The sequence below is a fragment of the Macadamia integrifolia genome, chromosome 5 (assembly GCF_013358625.1).
Source record: "Macadamia integrifolia cultivar HAES 741 chromosome 5, SCU_Mint_v3, whole genome shotgun sequence".
Lineage (NCBI taxonomy): Eukaryota > Viridiplantae > Streptophyta > Magnoliopsida > Proteales > Proteaceae > Macadamia > Macadamia integrifolia.
In genome coordinates, this window is record NC_056561.1 from 36393826 (window position 1) to 36417504 (window position 23679).

Sequence of the window (23679 nt, forward strand, 5' to 3'; positions counted from 1 at the left end):
CCCATTCCCTTTTTTTTTTTTTGTTTTTTGGGCTGAGGGTTCACTGGAATTGGAGAATGGAAAATGGGTTCCTTCTCATTCCCACCATTGAAAGGTTATTCCCTTTTCTTGAATCTACACGATCTCTTTTGGAAGAAGTTTCTTTCTTTGCTTTTTCTCTCTCCCTGGTTTATTATGCTGAAACTGGGTCTCTTTGCCCCTTGTATTCTTTTGTTACTTGGAATGGTAGATGATGATCTGCTTACTCTCATGAGTTAATCTGTTGATGTAATCTGATTCCTAATGCAGGTGCTTGCTGCTCTTTCTTTTATTGAACCATATAGCGTAGAGAACTACAAAATCTTTACGTGTTGCGCTCTCATCATATCCTGCAACCCATTACATGACTCGATGTAGGATACATGTTTGACAAGGTTCTGAAACTCTTAGGTTTTGAAACGATCATACTTCTTCGTGTTTTGAGATTGCAGCTAATCTGAAACTCTCTTCACTACATCTTCTTCGTGTTTTAATTATGATTATATTCTCTCTCGTATCAATTTGTTGGACAATTGGTAGTGGGATTTAACGGTACAGGAAGGCAAGATAGCAGAGAGAGAGAGAGAGAGAGAGTGAGTGTTCTTGTCAGTTCTTGCAGGTGTATTTTGTTAGAATATGTCAGGTATTTATATTGTATATACTTATTTGTATTTTTCATTAATGGTGTAGATTTACACCTTCTAATCTAATGGTCAAAAAATGCTAGCATTCCTAATTCCTAAGTAACTTACTAGCATTCCACCCTTTTCCCATTGAAAGAAATGTAAATTCAAAGAAAAAAAGTATTTTCTCATTGACTTTTCCACCCTAAAACCCTGAGACGGTGGAAATATTTATCTAGATGGAACAGAAATTTTGTGAATAGATCTATTTTTGGGAGCTTTCTTAGAATTTGTTTCACCGTGATGTTATGAAATTCATTTAAAAAAAAAAAAAATTTGTATGGAAGTAGTAGGAAAATCAAATGGAAATGGACAGAAACTGTCTACAACCATACCTACCCCTAATTTTTTTTTGGTAGAACCCTAATTTTCTTTGCATTCAGTGAAATCTGTATTACACAAAAAAAATTAGCAAGATGAAGAAGAGAACATGTAATGAGAGAATAGGAATTTACATTTTAGGTTTTACTACCACGCCAACACGCCATTGGAAACGATTTCACCATTTGAGGTAATCAATTATTTTCAACGGTAAGATACAAATATTGCGATTTAGTGGTCAAGTAGTCGAAACAATCTCTAGATATTCTAGGACGTGGAGTCTCGTGCATTGGATATGCTTTTTTAGTTATTTTTACTCGTTTTCAACACTTCGCCTAAGAAACCTAGGGTTGAATGGAGGTTACATTAGATGTGTGAGACAGTTATTCGTTGCAGCATTCATCTGGACAAGACTTGCCTTGGGAAGGCTTCCTAGTTCCTACAACAACATTGTGTGAGCATTCTTAACAAACTCTTCATATTATTTCACACTTTGAACACAAGCCTTACAATCAAACACTCCTTGACAATCTCCCTCTCTCCCTCTCTCTCTCTCTCTCTCTCTCTCTCTCTCTCTCTCTCTCTTGAAAAAGATACCTTCTTGATTGCATAGCTGGATACCAAAATACAGACCAAGGACCTAAGAAGGGAGGATTGTACTTCCAAATGGGTTATTTCCAGCCACTTTTAGTCAGAGGACTAAAATTGCCATTCTTCAATAACTTGAATAAACTAATTGGAAAAAAAAAAAGGAGGGGTATTGAAATGAAATTCTCAAAGGAAGTGGTGTTGCTGTTTAGTTTCATAGGAGTCTGCTTTGTATATAGACAGTTCTGGGTGCTTCTTGAGATAGGTATCTGTTTCCATAATCCAATCTTTGTATATATCTTCTCACGTTGTAGAATACCTATGTTTTCTGTTTTCATAAGGGTTGCGCTTGGTCCAACGGTAAGGTACTAATGTTGTGACCTGGTGGTCGGGTGGTCAAAACAGTCTCTTGACATTCTCGGGGTAAGGCTGCGTAGTTCTTGCCCCGACCTCACACATGTGGGAGCCTTGTGCACCAGGTATGCCCTTTTTTGGGTCCCTTCCCCCCCTCCCCTTTTTTGTTGTTGTTGTCAAAGAGAAGTGATATTAACCATCTCGTATCATCATTATTAGTTACTGTCATCTCCCACAATTTTTAGACCCTATTGGATCCACGTTGCCAACCCCATTTAGGTGGGAGAAGGTTATGGTTGTTGTTATTATTATATTATTGCTATCTATTACAAGGTTATGGTTGTTGTTGTTATTAATATCTTATCACTATCTAGTACCTACCAAAATTTGGCAAGTAATTTGATGCAATTATTTATTTATTATTGGTTTTGGAGGATGAGTTATACTGTTTTCTGTTTCATTTACCAGCATGTTTGCAAACGATGTATTTGATTTTGAGCTTGTTCTTTATGCAAGGAATGGATGCATTTATCCTGTTTTCTGTTTCCTGTTTCATTTACTGTTATGGCCTTCCTGAAGAGTACTTGAAAAGTTCAATTAGAGAATTCTTAACAAGTAATTTTGTTTTTTAACGATATATAATCATTTTATTCATTTATATTCTTGCTACCAGAAAATGTAGTTTAATTTGGATGAAAATGAAAGTGAACAGAAATTTGTATATAGGAATGATGAGGGAAAACCAGACTTGGAAAAAAGGAAGGGGGAAATTAACTGTCATAGTTGGTACATAAAACTCTACCAAAGAGACTGCACTCATTTCTAAGTAGTAGAATCAGCTATCACATTTGAGTGATGATGGTAAGATATGAACAAGATTTCAAACTAACAGGAATCTTTAGTAGTGATACATTGGTAGATCGGATGAGACCCAGATTTTGTTGACAAGTAGATCCCAATAATCTGGCCTACATGTCAACTTTCAGCCTAAACGGATACTGCCAAGTGGAAAAATAAGGGGCATACCTCCTGCCACTGTGGTGTCTTGGAAGGGTTATAATGTACGGAGCCTTACCCCTGCTTCACAGATAGGCTCTTTCCCGACTCAAACCCATGATCCACTAGGTTGCAATGGAGCAACCTTACCATTGCCCCAAGGCCCACCCTCTGCCAAGTGGCAAAATAAAGCTTTCAAAATCTAAGGACTTGGGAGAGAGCATGGTCATACACTGTTAGGCTGAAAAATACAAGGATGCATGCCAATACACGAGGGTATTTATTGCATTAGGTTCTGAACATCGTTTGAGGTAACAGTACTGATTGGCTATTAGTATCAGCTGTGAATGATTTCAATTCTTGACCGATACCATATCAGTGGTATTGGAAAAAAGGGAGGGCAAAATGGTCCAAAAACCCCCTAAATCGGTATTTTTGGGGAAAAATGGTCCGATCCAGTCTGATACAAATCGTCCATATCGGTATCAGCCGAGACCAATACGGGTACTAATACCAAAGTCCATGGTTCTGAAATTTGACAAGTAGCTAATCCAAACCTAGGCCTATCTATCCAACTGACCTGTCTACCCAACTATCAGAATCACCACATCATCCTGTCATATGGTTCAAAATGGTGGGCCATGGAGATAAGTTATCTACACAGGGAGTTGTGAAAACAATTTCCCCCCTCTCCCTTCTAATAGCATTAGTAGAGGATTTTATGAAGTGGAGATCAGGTGGCTTGAATTCTTAGGGTTTAGTCAATATTTAAATGATTGAGGTTGAGGAAGTTGAGTACAAGGTGGAATTGCATCTTTCACAGCCAATGTTCCCCCTGGAGTCTACAAACTCCTTGTGCCATTAAAGATCTTCCCTTGTCCTTTGGATGGCATATAGAAATACAACAGTTGACCATCTGATTTCTAGGTAACACTAGCTGCTGGCTATTATGTATGTTTTGAATAGGAATGAGCTTAGACTGTTATTATGTTGCACATTACCTGTCACCTATGAGATTTGGAATCATTTTCTTTGCTTCTTTTGGATATTGGTTCAAACACTATGTGGTTCTTTTCAATGATTTGGTGTACTCCCCACTCTTGGCTTGACTGTAAGGGCATAACATAGAATTTTCAATTACAAAAGACAGAATCACAAGATTGTTAGCAAGGTGTTTATGTTCTTGTGGATCTTTATTTGAGGCATTTGCAAATAATGAGCTTTGAAAGTCCAAAGTGAAACTGATGGCTTATCACTTTCATTTGCAATGTTCAAATCGCTGCTGCTGTATCACTCCAGGAATCTCCCTCTCCCCCCCCCCCCCCCCCCCCAAAAAAATCCTAGGATGAGTTGGGGTGGTGTTGTTCCTTTTCTCTCTCTCTATCTCTTCTTTTTTTTTTTTTTTTTTAAATAATATTTCAACTTACCAAAAGTAGTACTAAATCCATAGCAGAAGAATCCACCAACTCTTGAGATCTTATCGTATGACCATTGAAGTTTACTTTCATGGTTTCTAATTTAGAGGGGGGGATTGAGGACATCTATTTACATCTTTATTTATCGAGGGACTATCTCTCCATAATATAATTCACCATGTAGTTGAATTTCTTAGTCCTTTACTGGACATTTGGGTCAATTAATTTGATTCATTATCCTTCTGTCCTTCCTAACAGATAGTTTCAAGTTTCAGAAAAAAGGGAAAACCAAACAAAAGAGTTCATTGTTGATTTCAAGCTGAAATAAGTTCACTAGTTATCCATCACATGCATAATGGCAATGTGATTGAGTTGGTTGTGCAAAAATGTCCATGGAAGGAAAAATGTGTAAGCACTCTTTTGGTTTTTGTGTAGCCATGTATCTCTTCTGATCCAGCAGAATGACTTCTATTTCTCAGAGTTGCTCACTTGCTTGTACTGTTAAAACAAATTTCCATGCATATTTGAGGGAGAACAAATGATTCCTCTTGTGTTTATTACCTCACCTGTTCATGTGGCAAGTGTCTATTCAAGAAACCTACTGGTCGTAACAGTAAAGATTTTGGATAAAGATAAACAATCTGTTTTGTAACTGTTCCATTGTTTCAGTCAATTTACTCATGCCAATTTATATAGGCACTATTCATCTAGATGTAAAATGGCAGGAACTAAAATAAAACAGGGAAAGTGTTGGAGAAGCTTGCTTTGGAAGCAGGATTTTCTAATGCCAAACATTATGAGATTGGTGGATGCCTTATGGGGAACTTGGTGGCAACACATTAGATGGTATTTTCACTTGTTCTCTCTTCAACTTCGCAGCCTCACTGGGTGAAAGAATATAAATATTGCCAGATCTGCAATGTGATAAGCATGAAAATAGGCATGAATTTATCTTTGGGAACTCTTTGTATTTTCCTTATTTTTATTTGAGTAACTATTTTGGTGGGAGCAATTTTTAAAGTCTTATTTGAAATGCTTCCTTGTACTTCAAAGCTGTAATATGTACTATTTATTTCATAGAAATTTGAAATGAAATCTTAATTCATTCTCTGCTGGTATTATTTGGAGTTTTGGTTATGCTCCCATAAATAAATTTTCATGTATGACCCTAGAAACTCTCTATGTTTGAACAAATATGATTTGAGAGAGAGAAAGAGAGAGAGGGTGCAATATTGAGTTGAGATTTTTGAGCAGCTATCAACTCCATTTCTTGATCTATATGTTACTTTATTGATTATCTACTCCAATTGCTGTTGCTGTATAAATTGAGAATAATTGTGTAAAGAAAATTTTACTTAACATTTTTACACTGCCAAATGTTGTCAGTTCGAATTTTCCTCAGATTGGCCCTGCCTGGCTACTCTCTTCAATAGAAAAGCTTTATTTAGCTCATCCAGACATCATCAACCTTTTCCTGTTAGACTCCTATAAGTGAAGTTAGCCAAACTTAATAAGTTTATATCCAAACTGCTCGGGCTCTTGCACTTACGAACGCACCGGCATGGGTTTTTGTTTACTTTTCTTCTGGGGTCACCTGGCACTAAAGGAACTATGAGAGACAATAGCAATTGAAAGTGCAGAACTGGGAGGATGACTTTGGTCTCTGCTTGTATCACTGAGTATAAAAGGTGGAGTGGTGGGTGCAGGGAGTTCACCATTCTTCAACAGCATTTGTAGGGCCTTTGACATTGATGGTCGCAACGAAGGCACCTCTTGCATGCACAAGAATCCCACATGCACTACCCTTAAAATCTCCATCTTAATGTCATCACTGTGATTGTATCTGTGCAACATCAAATTTGGGTCGATAAGATTCTCGGCTGTCCCCAGTTGGAAATGCTTCCAAGCCTATTTTGCCCAAATGGCATAAGGTAGAACAGAAAAGAAACAAAATGTTAACAAAAAAAGAAACAAAATGTTATCAAGGAACTAATGGATCATCAGAAGATTTAAAGAGTAGCAGGTGAAAGTACTTTTCTAAGGAAAATAGGAAAATGGAAAATACAATGTATAGAAACTTACAGTAGTGACAAGACTATCAGAGTAATCAGATGTTTCATTTCTGCTGTTCTGCATTCCAGTAACAATCTCTAGTAACAGCACCCCAAAGCTATACACATCTACCTTTTCTGTTAACTGACCACAGGTTATGTACTCTGGAGCCATATACCCTCTGGGATTCAGGAAAAAAAAAACAGAAATGACCAAGTTCTTCATATATCCAGTACGTAGATGCATGCATCCATCTAAATTTTCATACGCATGTTGAAAAATATTGATTTTATTTGAGTATCTACATATTCATGAACTTATATGGAAACTTAATCTTCATCCCTAGGGACATACTTTCATTGGTTGTCCACAAAAGACATTATAAGCTTCAAAGTTAAGGTTATGGAAATCACATTACTTCAATCAATGATTCTTCTCTTTAATGACTGATGAAACAACAAAATAATGCAAACTTACAGTGTTCCTGCAATGGCTGTACTGATGTGGCTTTTATCTTCTTGGAAAGACCTTGCCAACCCAAAATCAGCAATTTTAGCTTGAAGCTTTGAATCTAATAGGATGTTGCTGACTTTTATATCTCTGTGGATGATTCTAACATTGGGGTTCTCATGAAGGTAGACCAAACCTAATGCTGTCCCTTTGATTATTTCAAATCTTATTTTCCAGTTCAGTGCTTTACCTCTGCTTGGGTCTACAAAAGAAAAACTCCATTCAGTTTTTGCAAAGCTGTTCAAAACTATAAACAGAGCTACATATACGCAAGTGCAACCGAATTATGAGTTGAAATTTAAGAGCAGAACAATTGAAGGAAAGGTTGCAGAGTGAAACATTTGACATTACCGAAGAGGAAGCCATCGAGGCTCTTATTTGGGAGAATTTCATAGACTAGAAGGCTTTCTGGTCCTGAACAGCTACAACCCAACAACCTGACCAAATTCTTATGTTCCAGGGTACTTATCATGTTAACTTCATTATAAAAATCTGCAGCTCTGTATCTTTGATTAAAGAAAAGCCTCTTCACAGCAATCTCCCTTCCATCGGGCAGAACTCCCTAGAAGTAGAGGTGAGTGAATCAAGTCAGAGGACAATTGAACAGCATATCAAAAGAATGGTTAGCTGTAACTCCGAAGTTTTGACAGTTCCTCAACATTTGGATCATGGTTTTGACTTTAGATGCCCAAGAACAGATTTAGTACTATGACACAGCCATTTGGTTTCCTTACTTATGGGAAAGTTACCTTGTAAACTGTTCCAAATCCTCCTTGACCAAGCTTATTGGTATCATCAAAAGATCCGGTGGCCTTTTCAAGTGTAGAGTACTTAAAATTCAAGCTACTGTCATTAAGCATCTTCGCCATTTTTACCGTATCATTTGTACCTGAAAGCAGAATATGAGAGAGACAAAATATCAGCATTAACATCTAACCTTATTAAAACTGTATTGTCCTGTTAAATTTTTATCTTCTAGAACTCAAGAGGTTTTTCTGCACTTCAGAAGTAGCAAGGCTATGTTTCAATTCAAAAGGTTCCTAAGAAAATCATATACTACTAAATGCTTATTACATATAAATGATTGTGATTTGAAATCCAGTAAGTATAAATTTTGAAAAAGAATTGTACCTCTTCTTTTCTTTTGTATTCTTCTGTGCCTCCAGATGTGAACTCCAATAGCTACCACAATGATTAAAGCAGCCACAGAACTCAGAATCGCAACCACCATCGCTACTTTGCTCCCTACAAAGGCCATCAATGCAGATGACTAGTGAGGTAAAATTAAACAATGAATGAACCTTTGTATCAATTAATCCAAAGTTGTACAATTCATGATTCTTATTTTAATCTCTATGTTGTGGGTCTTGATACTTAATTGTAGAATTTTGAGTTAAGATTGAATAAATTTGATTGGAATCATCCATAAAAGATGTGTATAGGGGTAGATGCCTATTTGCATACCTTTTGATTTTCCACCACTTTGTTCTTGGTTCAGGAAGTTTGTGTCTGAATACCTCATGAAACACCCTGTGTACAGTGCCCGCCCTTCTGACCATGGTAAGCAATCCATCATCGAGGCTGATGCTTCATCCAAACATGTTCTGCAAGAGTTTGCATTCAAGGTTTTCCAGCAATTTGCCAGCACATAAGCTGAGTCATTCGTCGACCCTGGCACAAGTACCACAGACTTGGAATAGCCTCCCTGGTATGGTGCAGCTGCAACTGCATCCATCACAGCTTTTCTGGCCGACTTCTGGAATTCAGGTCCCTTTCGCGATGTATTTCCACACAGAGCCTTGTCTCCAGGACCTGTAAACTCCTGGTAGAAGCTATAATTGTCAAAACGCAAGAAGCAACCATCCAAGTAGGTGCTGCCTCCAAGGTAACCGAAGCATTTGGGATTGACAATGCGGGCTTGGGCATAGCAAAGATCGCAGTCAACAGAGGAGAGGTCTCCATAGCACTGGGCAAGGCCGTAGCAGGCATTAGGCCCTGAACCCACATTTGCTACTGCAAAACCAGAAGTCTGAGTCTTGTTGCCAATGATATCAAAGGCAGCGATGTAGTTGGAGACAGAGACGGTTGGGTTGTGGTCTGATCTATTTTCGCACTCGAGGTCTGTTGTGCAATTGAGCACTCCTCTGCACCTGAGCTCAACTGTGTTGGATCTTGGATCTGCTACTATTGTTTCTACTAGTAGAGTTATGAAAAGCATGAAGAGAAGCAACGGAGGAGGACCTGGTTTCTTCATACTTTTGATGAAATGAGGTGTATGAGCCTATTCCAGTAATACAGCAGAACGGTCTTATATTAGCTGCCTTTAACTAAGCATTGAAGAATATTCAATTCAGATTATGCAGCTGTTATTAAGAAGTCCCAAGAACGTGCCACATAAGATTTTGACTACCAATAACAGAGAGACAGAGAGACAGAGAGACAGAGAGAGAGAGAGAGCGAGAGAGCATACGGTATTTTTTTGTTGGCAAGAGAACGCCAACATGCAAACCTATGGGAGGCTGCATGGTGGCATCAGTTCATAGGCACACGTAAACGGTAGCTTTCTTTTTAAGATTACTACACTAAACCTGGGCTATTGGGAGAACATACATGGGTATGCTCCTGAGAGCACATAGAGAGGTAGGGTTACAGAGACCTAGAAAGGGCGTAGGGATTAAGACCATTATGTTTTCTTTTTCCTTCTTTTTTTTTTTTCTCAGTCATTTTGCATGACAATGTCACCATAGTTGTCAAGGTGTCACTTAGGCAACATCCAAGTACCTTAAATGTCTTAGTAACTTACGTCTAGGCTTCATCTAATGCCTTGGATCACCTAAATACCATTATGTTGCCACATGGAATTTTATAAATCCACTACGTTAGCAGTTGTCTTCGAAAGACGTTGACCCATTATATTTCTTGTCTACATGCATAGTCAAAAAAAAACCATACCCTGGGAGATGAGGATGAGCAACAAACATTGACCGATCCGCCAGATGATATTGATTGATTCATTGATCATTACTACTTAAGCAGCTGTCTTCGAGAACAGTTGAACTCGTCTTGCTTCTTATACCACATATGTAGAGTCAAAATAACCATCCCTTTCGATTTGAGGAACTAAAACAGAGATAATTTAAGAAACACATAACATACAAATATTAAGATGACTAGGGGGTTTGATGTTGTCACTTCTTTTTTTTTTTCGATATTTCTGAAGAATTGCCCAAGCAAACTCTTAAGAAAATTGCCCCGGTCCTCTTAAGAAAAGACAAAGTTTTCTTTTATCCAAATTTTCTTATAGAAAGGGGAAAAAAAAAACTCTTGTTCATTAGTGATGAGATAATGTGATGCTGATAGTTTTTCAGTTGCTTTCTTGGAGGAGCTTTCAAAGCTTATGCCATTTTTGAATCTTGATAATAAGACAGATTCAAAAGAAAGTTCAGAGTCTATGGAAAATTTGAATCTAGAAAATGATCCCCATGATGAAGAATCATTCATTCATATTTCAAATTGGGATTAACGACAACATTTATCTCCCCAGGGGAAGAGACAAAAATGAACCACGAGGTGGCCCATCAAGTTGACAATATAAATGGTTCATTAGATATGCCCGAGGAAGAGTCAGAGTCAACCAATGATGGCAATGACTCTAGTCATGGTGTCTTTAGAAATTTGACCCATCTAATTTTGAGAAGCTCTTTGTGAAAGAGTCATTGCGCCAGAAGTGCCCCGTACTAACTTTTCTCCCGTGATTGGGCTACTTAACTCTTCTATAGTATTTCTTTCCGAGTGTAGAAGTGTTTCTTTCCCATTTTCCTTTGTGATGTACGGTCTATTCTGCTTGTTTTTATAGGGGTTGCTCTCCCTTCCTTAGGCCTGTCTAATAGGGGGAATGGTCACCTTATCTTGTTTTTTTTCCTTTTTTCTTTCTAATATGACTTTTGCTACCTATCAAAAAAAAAGATAATGTGATTCGATTAGGTGTCATCATTAAATTCCAATCCATTATTTTTTAGGCTTGAAAATATCTTTTTCTATGCATAATCTAAAGATCATTCATCTTTAGATGTTGTGATTCCCTCTTCACCATGAATGTAGAGAAACTCAATTCATAAGTTTGTGGAACACATCCATCTTTGTGCCAAAATGGGGAAACCTTAAAGAGGTGAATGATTATGTCATAAATATATGCCATCTCTCTCTCTCTCCTCTCCCCTTGGAGTATTTGGTTCCTAATATTATAATTTTAATTTATTTTCTATTTTTTTAAAGTAATATCAGATTTGACTAAAAAGGACAGAACTCGAAGTGAGACGGCACCATCTTTTGTAACACAACAATAATTCCCCTTTATCATCTTCTATTTGGTAGACCCGGTAAAAGGGCATTCATATAAACAAAAAAAGATTATGCCTAGTTCATTTATGTCTAAGTTGACAAAGGCTGACATTAAATGGGCTATAGTTTTTTCATAAAGATTTTTTTTTTTTGGGGCGGGGGTGGGGTGAAACCACATGACGCATTGAGGATGGGGTTCTAGTAAGGGTGTCAATCGGGACGTTTCTTAATATTCAAGACGGGTTTTATATTGGTACTGTTAACAGGACCAAACTTAAATCTCAGTCCGAATGGGATGCTATTGGTTTCTAATTGTTTCTAGGCATCATAGAAAAGGGAGAAGAACTTCAATGGTTCCTGATGAAATAATTCCACTATTAGTTTAATGGATTTTCATTATCATAATAAGATCTAAGGTGTCCCTTACTTTAGAAAGCAAATTAATGGAGAAAAGAACCATAAAAAACAAAGTGGTCCTTGTGCCAAGAAACATGGGAGGGCGAAATGACCGCCCTACCCCACATGAAAGGTAAAAATCCCTCTGTTGTTGATATTTCCTTGTGCGCTCTCATTGGTCCCTACTCTGGTGCAGAAACCACACTGACTTTTATGGAACCCTCTCACTAAATTAAATTACAAATCCCAGATGAATTTCATGATTTACTTTTTCAAACTCTCCAAGATCACATGATGGCCTCTCACAAATAACAATTAAGAATTCTATGGGAAAGAGAGGTTACAGGAGGAGAGAGATGGACACAATATCATTTTTTTCATGAAAAATGCCAAATTGGTAGGACTTTGGATGTGAGTGGGGTGAGAAAAAGTTAAGTGCCATATCATTAGACAACAATAATTGCATTTAATGAATTTGTCTTATAAGTTTCTCACTTCATTTATCCAAACACTCATATTTATAGTAGTTTGTAGGGAAACAAGTACAAATTTTCCAACCCTTTTTTACTTTTTCCACTTTTCTTCGTCAAACAAATAGGGGAAGAAAGTTAAGAAATTTATAGAACGCATCCATCTTTGACTTGAAAAAACATGAAACCTTGGGAAAGGAGTATCGGGCGTACGATGTCTTTAATTTTTTTATGGAAAATTTTCTAAGGCTATATGGGTATTTCTATAAATGCCCTATATAGGATTTCAATATATATTGTAGTGAGTTTTTTTTTTATCTGTAAGCAAGTTGAGAGAAGTGTGAGAACAAGTGTTGTGACCCTATTCTCTATTGATAGTGAAGCAGGATCTCATCTCATTGCAAACGTAAGCAATCTTGCTGAACCTCGTAAATTTGTGTGCATTGTGTGATTGCTTGTTCTTGTTTTTTCATTCTTTTCTCATAAATCGTGCATATCTCGCACTCGACAAGTCAACCAGGGGCATAGGCCATAGGTCTTGCATGGGCAACTACAAGCCGCAACCCATGGCCGCACAACAGGGACAGTGCATTATAGCCACAGCTGCAGCATTACATGCACTAGCAAGGGCTGCAGCACAACAGCTTGGCACTGCAATAGGGCCACATTGAGGAGCCAATCTATATTTTCTGTGATAATACAGCGGCAGTCAAATTTCCAACAGTCCATACTTATTCGATGTAGACACATTGAGATAAAGTACTTCATTGTAAAGGAAGATGTAAGGGATCATAAGATTTTGATTAGGAACCAATGATATGATTGCTGATCCATTTACCAAAGGGTTTGCACCTAAGGTATTTGTAGATCGTGTAAGGAACAAGGGCTTATGTAAATCGCTTACTTATGGGCTCTTGCATTAATAATATAAACACAGGAAGGGGTCTGTTTTCTATATTTCCCTTCTGAGGTCATCTGGAATAAAAGGAGCTAATGGAGACAGTAGCAATAGAAACTGAAGTATTCTCAGGATGACATTGGTCTCTGCATGTGTGACCTAGCTCCATTGTTCTCACATTCATAAAAGGTGGAGTAGTGGGTGCAGGGAGTTGTTCATCCTTCTTCAGCAGCATTTGTAGGACCTTTGACATTGATGGTCGCAATGAAGGCACCTCCTGCATGCACAAAAATCCCACATGCACTACCCTCAAAATCTCCTCCTTAATGCCATTGTTGTGATTGTAGCTGTTCAACATCAAATTTGGGTCGAAAAGATTCTCTGCTGTCCCCAGTTGGAAATGTTTCCATGCCTATTTCACCAATGACACAAGATAGAACAGTAGAGAAACAAAATGTTACCAAGTAATCGAACTAATGGATCATGAGACTAAAAGAGTAGCAGGTGAAAGTACTTTCCAAAGGAAAATGGAAAAGACAGATATGTAGAAACTTACAGCAGCCACAAGACTATCAGAGTACTCAGATGTTTGGTTTCTGTTGTTCTGCATTCCAGTAACGATCTCTAGTAAAAGCACCCCAAAGCTATAGACATCTGCCTTTTCTGTCAACTGACCATGGGCTAGGTACTCCGGAGCCATATACCCTCTGGGATTCAGAAAAATAGCAATGGCTAAGTTCTTCATATATTCAGTATGTAGATGCATGTTGAAAAATGTTGATGTTATCTGTGAATCCACATGTCCAAGAACAGATGCGTGAAATATCGAAAGAAAACAAACTTACAGTGTTCCTGCAATGGCAGTACTGATGTGGCTTTTATCTTCTTGGAAAGACCTTGCCAACCCAAAATCAGCAATTTTAGCTCGGAGCTTTGAATCTAGTAGGATGTTGCTGGCTTTTATATCTCTGTGGATGATTCTAACATTGGGGTTCTCATGAAGGTAGACCAAACCTAATGCTGTCCCTTTGATTATTTCAAATCTTATTTTCCAGTTCAGTGCTTTACCTCTGCTTGGGTCTACAAAAGAAAAATTCCATTCAGTTTTTGCAAAGCTGTTCAAAACTATAAACATAGTGCAACAGAATTATGAGTTGAAATTTGAGAGCAGAACAATTGAAGGAAAGGTTGCAGAGTGAAACATTTGACATTACCGAAGAGGAAGCCATCGAGGCTCTTATTTGGGAGAATTTCATAGACTAGAAGGCTTTCTGGTCCTGAACAGCTACAACCCAATAACCTGACCAAATTCTTATGTTCCAGGGTACTTATCATGTTAACTTCATTATAAAAATCTGCAGCTCTGTATCTTTGATTAAAGAAAAGCCTCTTCACAGCAATCTCCCTTCCATCGGGCAGAACTCCCTAGAAGTAGAGGTGAGTGAATCAAGTCAGAGGACAATTGGACAGCATATCAAAAGAATGGTTAGCTGTAACTCAAAAGTTTTGACAGTTCCTCAACATTTGGATCATGGTTATGACTTTAGATGCCCAAGAACAGATTTGATACTATGACACAGCCATTTGGTTTCCTTACTTATGGGAAAGTTACCTTGTAAACTGCTCCAAATCCTCCTTGACCAAGCTTATTGGTATCATCAAAAGATCCGGTGGCCTTTTCAAGTGTAGAGTACTTAAAATTCAAGCTACTGTCATTAAGCATCTTCTCCATTTTTACTGTATCATTTGTACCTGAAAAGCAGAATATGAGAGAGAGAGCAAAATTTCAGCATTAACATCTAACCTGGTTAAATCTGTATTGTTCTGTTAAATTTTTATTTTCAAAAGAGCTTTTCTGCATTTCAGAAGTAGCAAGGCTATGGTTTTTTCAAAGGGTTCCTGGGAAAATCACAAGATGTGGACCCTGGGAAATCCAACAGGGTAAACCATTCTGAACTGCACAGCATTAGCCTGTTCTCTATACTACTAAATGCTTATTATGTATCAATGTTTGTGAATTGAAATCCAGTAAGTATAAATTTTGAAAAAGAATTATACCTCTTCTTTTCTTTCGTATTGTTCTTTGCCTCCAAATGTGAACTCCAATAGCCACCACAATTATTAAAGCAGCCACAGAACTCAGAATCGCAACCACGATCGCTACTTTGCTCTCTACGAAGGCCATCAATGCAGATGACTAGTCAGGTAAAATTAAACAATGAATGAACCTCTGTATCAATCAATCCTAAGTTGAACAATTCATGATTCTTATTTTAATCCCTATGTTGTGGGTCTTGATACTTAATTGTAGAATTTTGAGTTAAGATTGAATAAATTTGATTGGAATCATCCATACAAGAGATGTGGAGAGGGGTAGATGGCTATTTGCATACCTTTTGATTTTCCACTACTCTGTTCTTGGTTCAGGAAGTTTGTGTCTGAATACCTCATGAAGCAACCTGTGTACAGCGCCCGCCCTTCTGACCATGGTAAGCAACCCATCATCGAGGCTGATGCTTCAGCCAAACATGTTCTGCAAGAGTTTGCATTCAATGTTTTCCAGCAATTTGCCAGCACATAAGCTGAGTCATTCGTCGATCCTGTCACAAGCACCACAGACTTGGAGTAGCCTCCCTGGTCTGGTGCAGCTGCAACTGCATCCAACACAGCTTTTCTGGCCGACGTCTGGAATTCAGGTCCCTTTCGCGATGTATTTCCACACAGAGCCTTATCTCCAGGACCTGTAAACTCCTGGTAGAAGCTATAATTGTCAAAACGCAAGAAGCAACCATCCAAGTAGGTACTGCCCCCAAGGTAACCTAAGCATTTGGGATTGACAATGCGGGCTTGGGCATAGCAAAGATCGCAGTCAACGGAGGAGAGGTCTCCATAGCACTGGGCAAGGCCATAGCAGGTATTAGGCCTTGAACCCACATTTGCTACCGCAAAACCAGAAGTTTGAGTCTTGTTGCCAATGACATCAAAGGCAGCGATGTAGTTGTCGACAGAGACGGTTGTTAATCTATTTGTGCACTCGAAATCTGCCGTGCAATTGAGTACACCTCTGCACCTGAGCTCAACTGTGTTGGATCTTGGATCTGCTACTATTGTTTCTACCAGTAGAGTTATGAAAAGCGTGAAGAGAAACAATGGAGGACCTGGTTTCTTCATACTTTGTGATGAAATGTGGTGTGAGCCTATTCTAATAATACTGCAGAACGGTCTTGTATTAGCTGCCTTTAGCTAAGCATTTAAGGATATTCGATTCAGGCAATGCACCGAGTTATTCAAAAGTCTCAAGAACTTGCAACGCAAAATTTGACCACCAAAGAGAGAGAGAGAGAGAGAGAGAACGCTATCCGCTTGTGCGGCTATTGCACCAGCATGCAAACCTATGAGAGGTTACATGAAGGCATCAGCTCAAAGGCACGTGAAGGCATCAGCTCAAAGGCACACGCAAGCCGGGTAGCTTTCTTCTTAAGAAAATAATAACCAATCATGTGGCTACTGTACCAGCATCTAGGCTATTGGGAGAATGTACATGGGTATGCTCCAGAGAGCACACATGGAGGCAAGGTACATTTTACATAAACGTATGAGAGGGCGTAGGGAATAGAACCGGTTATGGTACTTTTCCCCTCTCTTTTTTCCAGTCATTTTGCATTACAATGCCACTACAATTGTCAAAGGTGTCACTTAAGCAGCATCCAAGCACCTTGGATGCCTTGATTACTTGCATCTAAGCTCCGTCCATTGCCTTGGATCGCCTAAACACCGTGATAACTATGGTGCCACATGAATTATGACCGATCAACTATGTTAGCAGTGGTCTTCGAAAAAGTTTGACCCATCATATTTCTTGTAGTAAAAAAAAAATACCATACCCTGGGAGTTAAAGATGAGCTAAAAAAAACATTGAACGATCTTGCTTCTTGTACCACCACGTATGCAAAGTCAAATACGTCAAACTATAGCCATAAAACTTTAACATGGGAACACAACGGATTTAAAACGATTCTCAATTCTGATCCCAAATTGACACACTTAATTCCTAGGCTAGCCAAATATCGTACTAAGCAACAGTTTGCTTGGAAGGAGAAAGAAGGCATTAGAGACCTGCACTTTGCTGACTGGATTTCCAGCCAAATACGTTAAATTAAGTTTTGTGGAATCTTCTTCACGACCTTAAGTAGTTGCCTCTTTTTACCAAAAGATAAGTAGTTGCCTTTTTTTACCAAAAAAAAGTAGTTGCCTTTGAATCTTCTTTCGTTAGTTGCATTTGAAAGCAGTGGAATCTTCTTCTTCTTCTTTCATTTTAGTTAAAAGAGTTTTCTCACGTCTTGACTCATATACATGCCACACCTCGCAGTTGAGGAGCTGAAACATTGACCAGTCCATCATTACTAGTATATACATGAGCATGAGGTGGTTTGTAGTCATGATTTCAAGTATCGGTATTGTATCAGGTAATGTTGTATTAATATCAATTGAGATCGATTGCCCATCTCATTTTAGGGGTAAAACAGTAAAAAAAATATATTTTTTTTGAAAAAATAAGGAAAAAAGTAATTGATACACACCGATCATTATCAATATTGATCCATATTGTATCATATCAATCGAGACCAAGACTAATACCAATACCGATAGCTCATCTCAAGATGCTCCAAGTCAACCAGATTCTCATTACACCATTGCTGGGGATTTTTATATGTATACGCATACATCAAAAAAGTAAAAATATATAAATATTGGGACAACGTGTGGCTGAAATCAGTTGAATCTTTTTGGTACTAAATAATATATCCTTTAGTACTTTATTTTTTATTTTTTGCTAACAATCGGTATACAACTGCATACTAAAAGCAGTGAAGAGCACTAAACACCCTGTGTGAATGGCTCAAAGTGTGCTAGTGGGAATTGAACTTAGGACGTCTGAGTTTACGGCTCATACCAAGTTCGTTACTCATCAACTGCGTTACCCCCTTGGGTTACAGATCCTTTAGTACTTGTTTGTTAGTGATGCGGTAAAAATTGACTAGATGACCTTCCCTGCAGTTCCTAGTGCTCCAGCCGACCTGCACAGAAGAGATGACAGGGGAGAGCCGGGTTGACCCGACAGGGGACTCTCCAATGCCTAAGTCAGATCTTTCCATAGCAAATGCTTAACAGAGCTTTTCCCATAAAAGAAGAAGTGAGTGATCGATCCCCTTTGAGGGGGGCTTACCTTGATATTTATAGGTTGCTAATGGAAAGAGAAAGGGAGTTTGTGCAGAGTCAGGTTCAGGCGTAGAGACCTTGAGGGGAGTGGCTCTGTGATTCTGGGAATATTCTGGGTTTTAGGGAATAGTCTGAAAATATTCCGGGTTCTAGGGAATATTCTGAAAATATTCCTCATTGATCTCGGAGGTGCAAGTCGTGAAAGGGGTGGACGCCTCTAATGACATGTAGTGGATAGAGTCCTGCCCCATGATCAGGGATTACGTTCCTTGAATGTAGGAGTGGACAAGAGCACGTTTCTGGGTGCCTTACTTGACTGTGTCGAGTCGAGGTGACAGGTTGGTCGAGCTGAGGTGACTGGCAGCACAACCTGACGGAGGGCCGAGGTGGCAGCACAGCCTGACAGAGGACTGAGGTGGTAGCACGGCCTGATGGAGGACCGAGGTGGCAGCACGGCCTTATGAGATGCTAAGGTGGCAGCACGACCTGTTGGAGGGCCAAGGTGCAGCATTGGTTAGGACCGGTCCTTGCCCGTGCCATGGTTGAGAAGAAATACCCTCATCAGTTAGTATTGTTTTTTACGTTTTATCTTTGATTTTGAGATTTGAGATTTGAGATTCAAAATATTTTGGAGCGAAACATATGAATGAAAATTTAAAAAACTTGAGCAATGAGTTAAACTGTTTAGTCCCACATTTGTTTGGACACAAACCCTTTGGTGAGGCACTTTCTCTCTTCTCATGTTTGAGAATCCCTAAGGTGCTTTTCAACCGAATCAAGTAAAGCTAGGGTTAGGGTTCCACACCTGTCCCACTTCTTGCTGAAGAAGGGGGGCTAGTTGGGCCAATGTGTTTGGATACCTAATGTTATAATAAAGAAAAAAAAAAAAAAAAAAGAATAGAATGGGTTATTAACCATGTAAAGGGTAATCTTGTGATTTTACCTAATAATAAATTTCATTGATAAAAAGTTTTTCTTTTGCCCAACCTGTTCATTTTGTTAAGTGCAGATTATGTGGTTATATCAAATTTAAGAGTATAAAGCGATACCATTTTGTCGCACCTCATTGGAATGCACCAATGAGGTCTCACAAAGATTTGGGGGATCCTTATTGTCTTCTCCGTCTCCGGCCAAGAAACAAAGTCCTCGCTGGAATATTTCTCAGTTGAACGATTTATCGAGCTTGGGGCAACACGTGTGGAAAAGAATGGCCGTCTCCTGAAACGGGTGAGTAAACCATTGTTTATTAGTTTGTTTGCCACCTCTCTCTCTCAGCATCTTTATATTTTCTATTTCTCCCTCGTAGAGCAGAAGAGGGAGAGAGCGAGCTGGATTTGTGTTGTGGAAGAGGGGATTTAGGGTTTCGTTTGTCTCAGAATGTTGGCTTTCAAGGGAAGGTTGGTTTATTTCTTCTTCAATTCTTCTCCTATATTTATTTATGTTAAAAAAGGATTGCAATTTTCACTACGAGTTTTGTGCAATCGTTAAATAAACCACTTAAATGTTTTCCTCTTGTCAATGTGCAATTTTGTTTTCGCAGTCCCATTAATACTCATTATTAGCAATTATATTACAAAATATCAATCAGTTCAACTCAACTCAGCCTTCTCCCAACTAAATGGGGTCGGCTACATGGATCCTTTTACTCTAATCAGCTCTATTCAAAGTTATACTAGTTAATAGTCCTAAGCTATGCATGTCTTTCCTATACACAACAGAATCCTATGAAAACTAAACAGCAACACTACTTCCTATCAGATTTCATTTCAATAAATTTTTTTTTTTCAATTATAGTTGATTCAAGTTATTGAAGAATGGCAATTGAGTCCTTTGACCAAAGTGACTAGAAATAACTCATTTGGAAGTACAATCCTCCCTAGTTCCTTGGTCTGTATTCTGGCATCCACATCTATGCAATCAAGAAGGTTTCTTTATCAAGAGCGATTGGAGGATTAGAAGAAGTGTGAAGGCATGGCAAGAAGTGTTTGATTGTAAGCCTTGTGGTCAAAATTTGAAATAATATGAAGAGTTTGTTAAAAGTATTATCAACTGCTAGATTTACCAATGTTCTTGTAGGAAGCCTTCCAAAGCAAGTCTTGTCGAGATGCATGCTGCATCAAATAATTCTTCCTTTGAGAAGTCAAGACCAGTCACCTATGAATCGTGAAAAGAAACACAATGAGACTCCATTATAAAATTCACTCACACATCTAAGCATAAATTTTGTAATTCCATCTAACCTCCATTCAACCCTAGGTTTCTTAAGAAAAGGGTTGAAAACAAGTGGTTTTCTCAAATAGTAAAGGCTTTTCCATTTGTTTGGCTGCGTACATTTGCCCCTCCTAGACCCTGCAGTAGTAGGACCCTTGTGCACTGGCTCCTTAATATAGATTTCATTGAATGCAAAGAAAATTAAGGGTAGGTATGATTGTATTCAGCTTCCGTCCATTTCCAATTGATTTTCCCACTATTTTCCACCACTTGAAAAGTTCAGTTAGGGAATTCTTAACAGGTAATTTCCCTTTTTAATGATGTATAATCATTTTATTCATTTATATTCTGGATACCAGAAAATGTACTTTAATTTTGATGAAAATGAAAGTAAACAGAAAATTGTACATAGGAATGATGAGGAAAAACCACAGCCTTGGAAAAAAGGGAGGAGGAGACTAAACTGTCAATGATAGTTGGTACATAAAACTCTACCAAAGACACTGCACTCATTTCTAAGTAATAGAATCAGCTATCACATTTGAGTGATGATGGGAAGAGATGAACAAGATTTTCAACCTAGCATGAATATTTAGTAGTGATACAGTGGCAGAATGTTCCTTCTTACATGTCGAGTTTCAGCGCAAACGGACACTGCCAAGTGGCAAAATAAAGGGCATACCTATTGCAGGAGGCTTCTACCACTCTGGGTCTGAGGAGGGTTATAATGTACAGAGCCTTAACCCTGCTTCGCAGGTAGGCTCTTTCCCAACTTGAATACACGAACCATTAAGTCGCAATGGAGCAACCTAACCATTGTGGCAAGGCCTGCCCTCTGCCAAGTGGCAAAATAAAGCTTTGAAAATCTGGGGACTATGGGAGAGTGCATGGTCATACACGGATGGTTGAAAAATACAAGGATGCATGCCAATACACGAGAGGGTTATTTATTGAATTAGGTTCTGAACATTGTTTTAGGTATCAAAATTGGATCAGCTGTATCGGCTGATTTGTATTAGTATCAGTATCAACTGTGACAACTCCAGTACCTGACCGATACCATATCGGTAGTATTGGAAAAGGGAGGGGAAAATGGTCCAAAAAAACCCTGAATCGGTATTTTGTGGGGAAAAACGGTTTGATACGGATGATCCGTATTGGTATTGGACGAGACCAATAAAAGTACTGATACCAAAGTTCACAGTACTGAAATTTAACATGTGACTAATTCAAACCTAGGCCTATCTATCCAACTGACCTGTCAACCCAACTGTCAAAATCACCACATCATCCTGCCATGTGGCTCAAAATGGTGGGCCATGGAGATAAGTTATCTACACAGGGGGTTGTGAGAACAATTTCTCCCCTATCCTTTCTAATAGCATTAGTAGAGGATTTTATGAAGTGGAGATCAGGTGGCTTGAATTCTTAAGGTTTAGTCAATATTTAAATGCTTGAGGTTGGAAGTTGAGTACGAGGTGGAATTGCATCTTTCACAACCAGTGTTCTCCTTGGAGTCTACAAACTCCTTGTGCCATCAAAGATCTTCCCCTGTCTTTTGGATGGCATATAGAAAAACAACAGTTGACCATCTGATTTCTAGGTGACACTAGCTGCTGGCTATTATGTATTTTTTGAATAGGAATGAGCTGAAACTGTTATTATGTTGTGCATTGCCTGTCACCTATGAGATTTGGAATCATTTGCTTTGCTTGTTTCAGATGTTGGGTCACACCTCAAGACTCTGTTGTTCTTATCAATGGTTTGGTGTACTACCCACTCTTTTTTCATTGAATTTTCAATGAAAAAAAAAAGGATCAAAAGATTGTTAGCAAGGTGTTTAATCCTATGTTCTTGTGGATCTTGATTTGAAGCATTTGCAAATAATGAGCTTTGAAAGTCCAAAGTGAAACTGATGGCTTATCCCTTTCTCCAACAATGCTCAAATCTGTGCTGCAGTATCATTCCAGGAATAGCCATTTTTTCCTCTCTTTTTTTTTTCCCCCTAGGAGGGGTTGGGGGGGTGTTGTTCCTTTCCCTCTTTTTATAAATACAATGGGACTTGTTGGAAACTTTGTCCCATCTTTACTTCTGGTGAAACAAATGCTAGGATGCCAATTTTACGTTCTTTTTTTTTACATTGTCTCATCTTACATGGAAACAAATGGAGTGGGGATGGTATCAAAGCTTCAATCACAAGGTAAACTTCCTTTTATCTCTGATTGGTATTGCTTTATTGTTACAAAAAATGTTTTCTGATGCAGGGAAAGAGTTGGAAAAGCTTGCTTTGTAAGCAAGATTTTCTGATGTTAAGCATTATGAGATTGGTGGAGGCCTTATGGGGAACTTGGTAGCGACACATTAGATGGTATTTTCACTTGCTATGTGATAAGCAGGAAAATGGGCATGAATTTAATTTTGGGAATTCTTGGCATTTTCCCTACTTTTATTTGGGTAACTATTTTGGTGTGAGCAATTTTTGAAGTCGTATTTGAAATGCTTCCTTTAGACTTCAAAGCTGTAATATATACTACTATTTCATAGAAATTTGAAATAAATCTTAATTCATTTTCTGCTGGTATTAATTGAAGTTCTGGTTATTCTCACACATAAATTTTCATGTATGACCCTAGAAACTCTGTATGTTTGAACAAATATGAGAGAGAGAGAGAGAGAGAATGAGAGAGAGAGAGAGAATGTGTGTGTGTGGAGGAGGGTGCATTGTTGAGTTGAGATTTTTGAGCAGCTATCAACTCCATTTCTTGGTCTATATGTTACTTTATTGATTATCTACTCCAATTGCTGTGAATAAATTGAGAATAATTGTGTTAAGCAAAATTTACTTTACATTTTTACACTGCCAAATGTTATCAGTTAGAATTTTCCTCAGATTGGCCTGGCCTGGTTACACTCGTCAATAAAAAAGCTTTATTCAGTTCCATCCAGACATCATCAACCTTTTCCAGTTAGACTCCTATAAATGAAGTTGGCCAAGCTTTATAAGTTTATATCCAAACTGCTCAGGCTCTTGCTCTCACACAAGCACCAGCATGGGTTTGTTTTCTGTATTTCCTTTCTGGGGTCACCTTGCACTAAAGGAGCTATGAGAGACAGTTGCAATTGAAAGTGCAGTACTGGGAGGATGATATTGGTCTCTGCTTGTATCACTGAGTATAAAAGGCGGAGTGGTGGGTGCAGGGAGTTCA

The 23679-nt window shown here is 38.4% G+C and overlaps 1 protein-coding gene and 1 long non-coding RNA gene across 2 annotated transcripts; one reads left to right on the top strand and one right to left on the bottom strand.

Moving 5' to 3' along the window:
* Positions 1-12: 12 nt before the first annotated feature.
* Positions 13-9319, top strand: LOC122078665. The gene is made up of 2 exons (XR_006140151.1): positions 13-8215; positions 8436-9319. It is a non-coding gene; the product is annotated as an uncharacterized LOC122078665 (long non-coding RNA).
* A 3714-nt stretch (positions 9320-13033) lies between these two features.
* Positions 13034-16213, bottom strand: LOC122078051 (cysteine-rich receptor-like protein kinase 2). Its single transcript, XM_042643925.1, has 7 exons — positions 15432-16213; positions 15101-15210; positions 14655-14794; positions 14257-14467; positions 13888-14122; positions 13599-13749; positions 13034-13454 (listed from the first exon to the last, which is right to left on the bottom strand). Exons 1-7 carry the CDS (start codon positions 16211-16213, stop codon positions 13116-13118), a joined length of 1968 nt encoding a protein of 655 aa, XP_042499859.1. The 3' UTR covers positions 13034-13115.
* Between the last annotated feature and the right edge of the window lie 7466 nt (positions 16214-23679).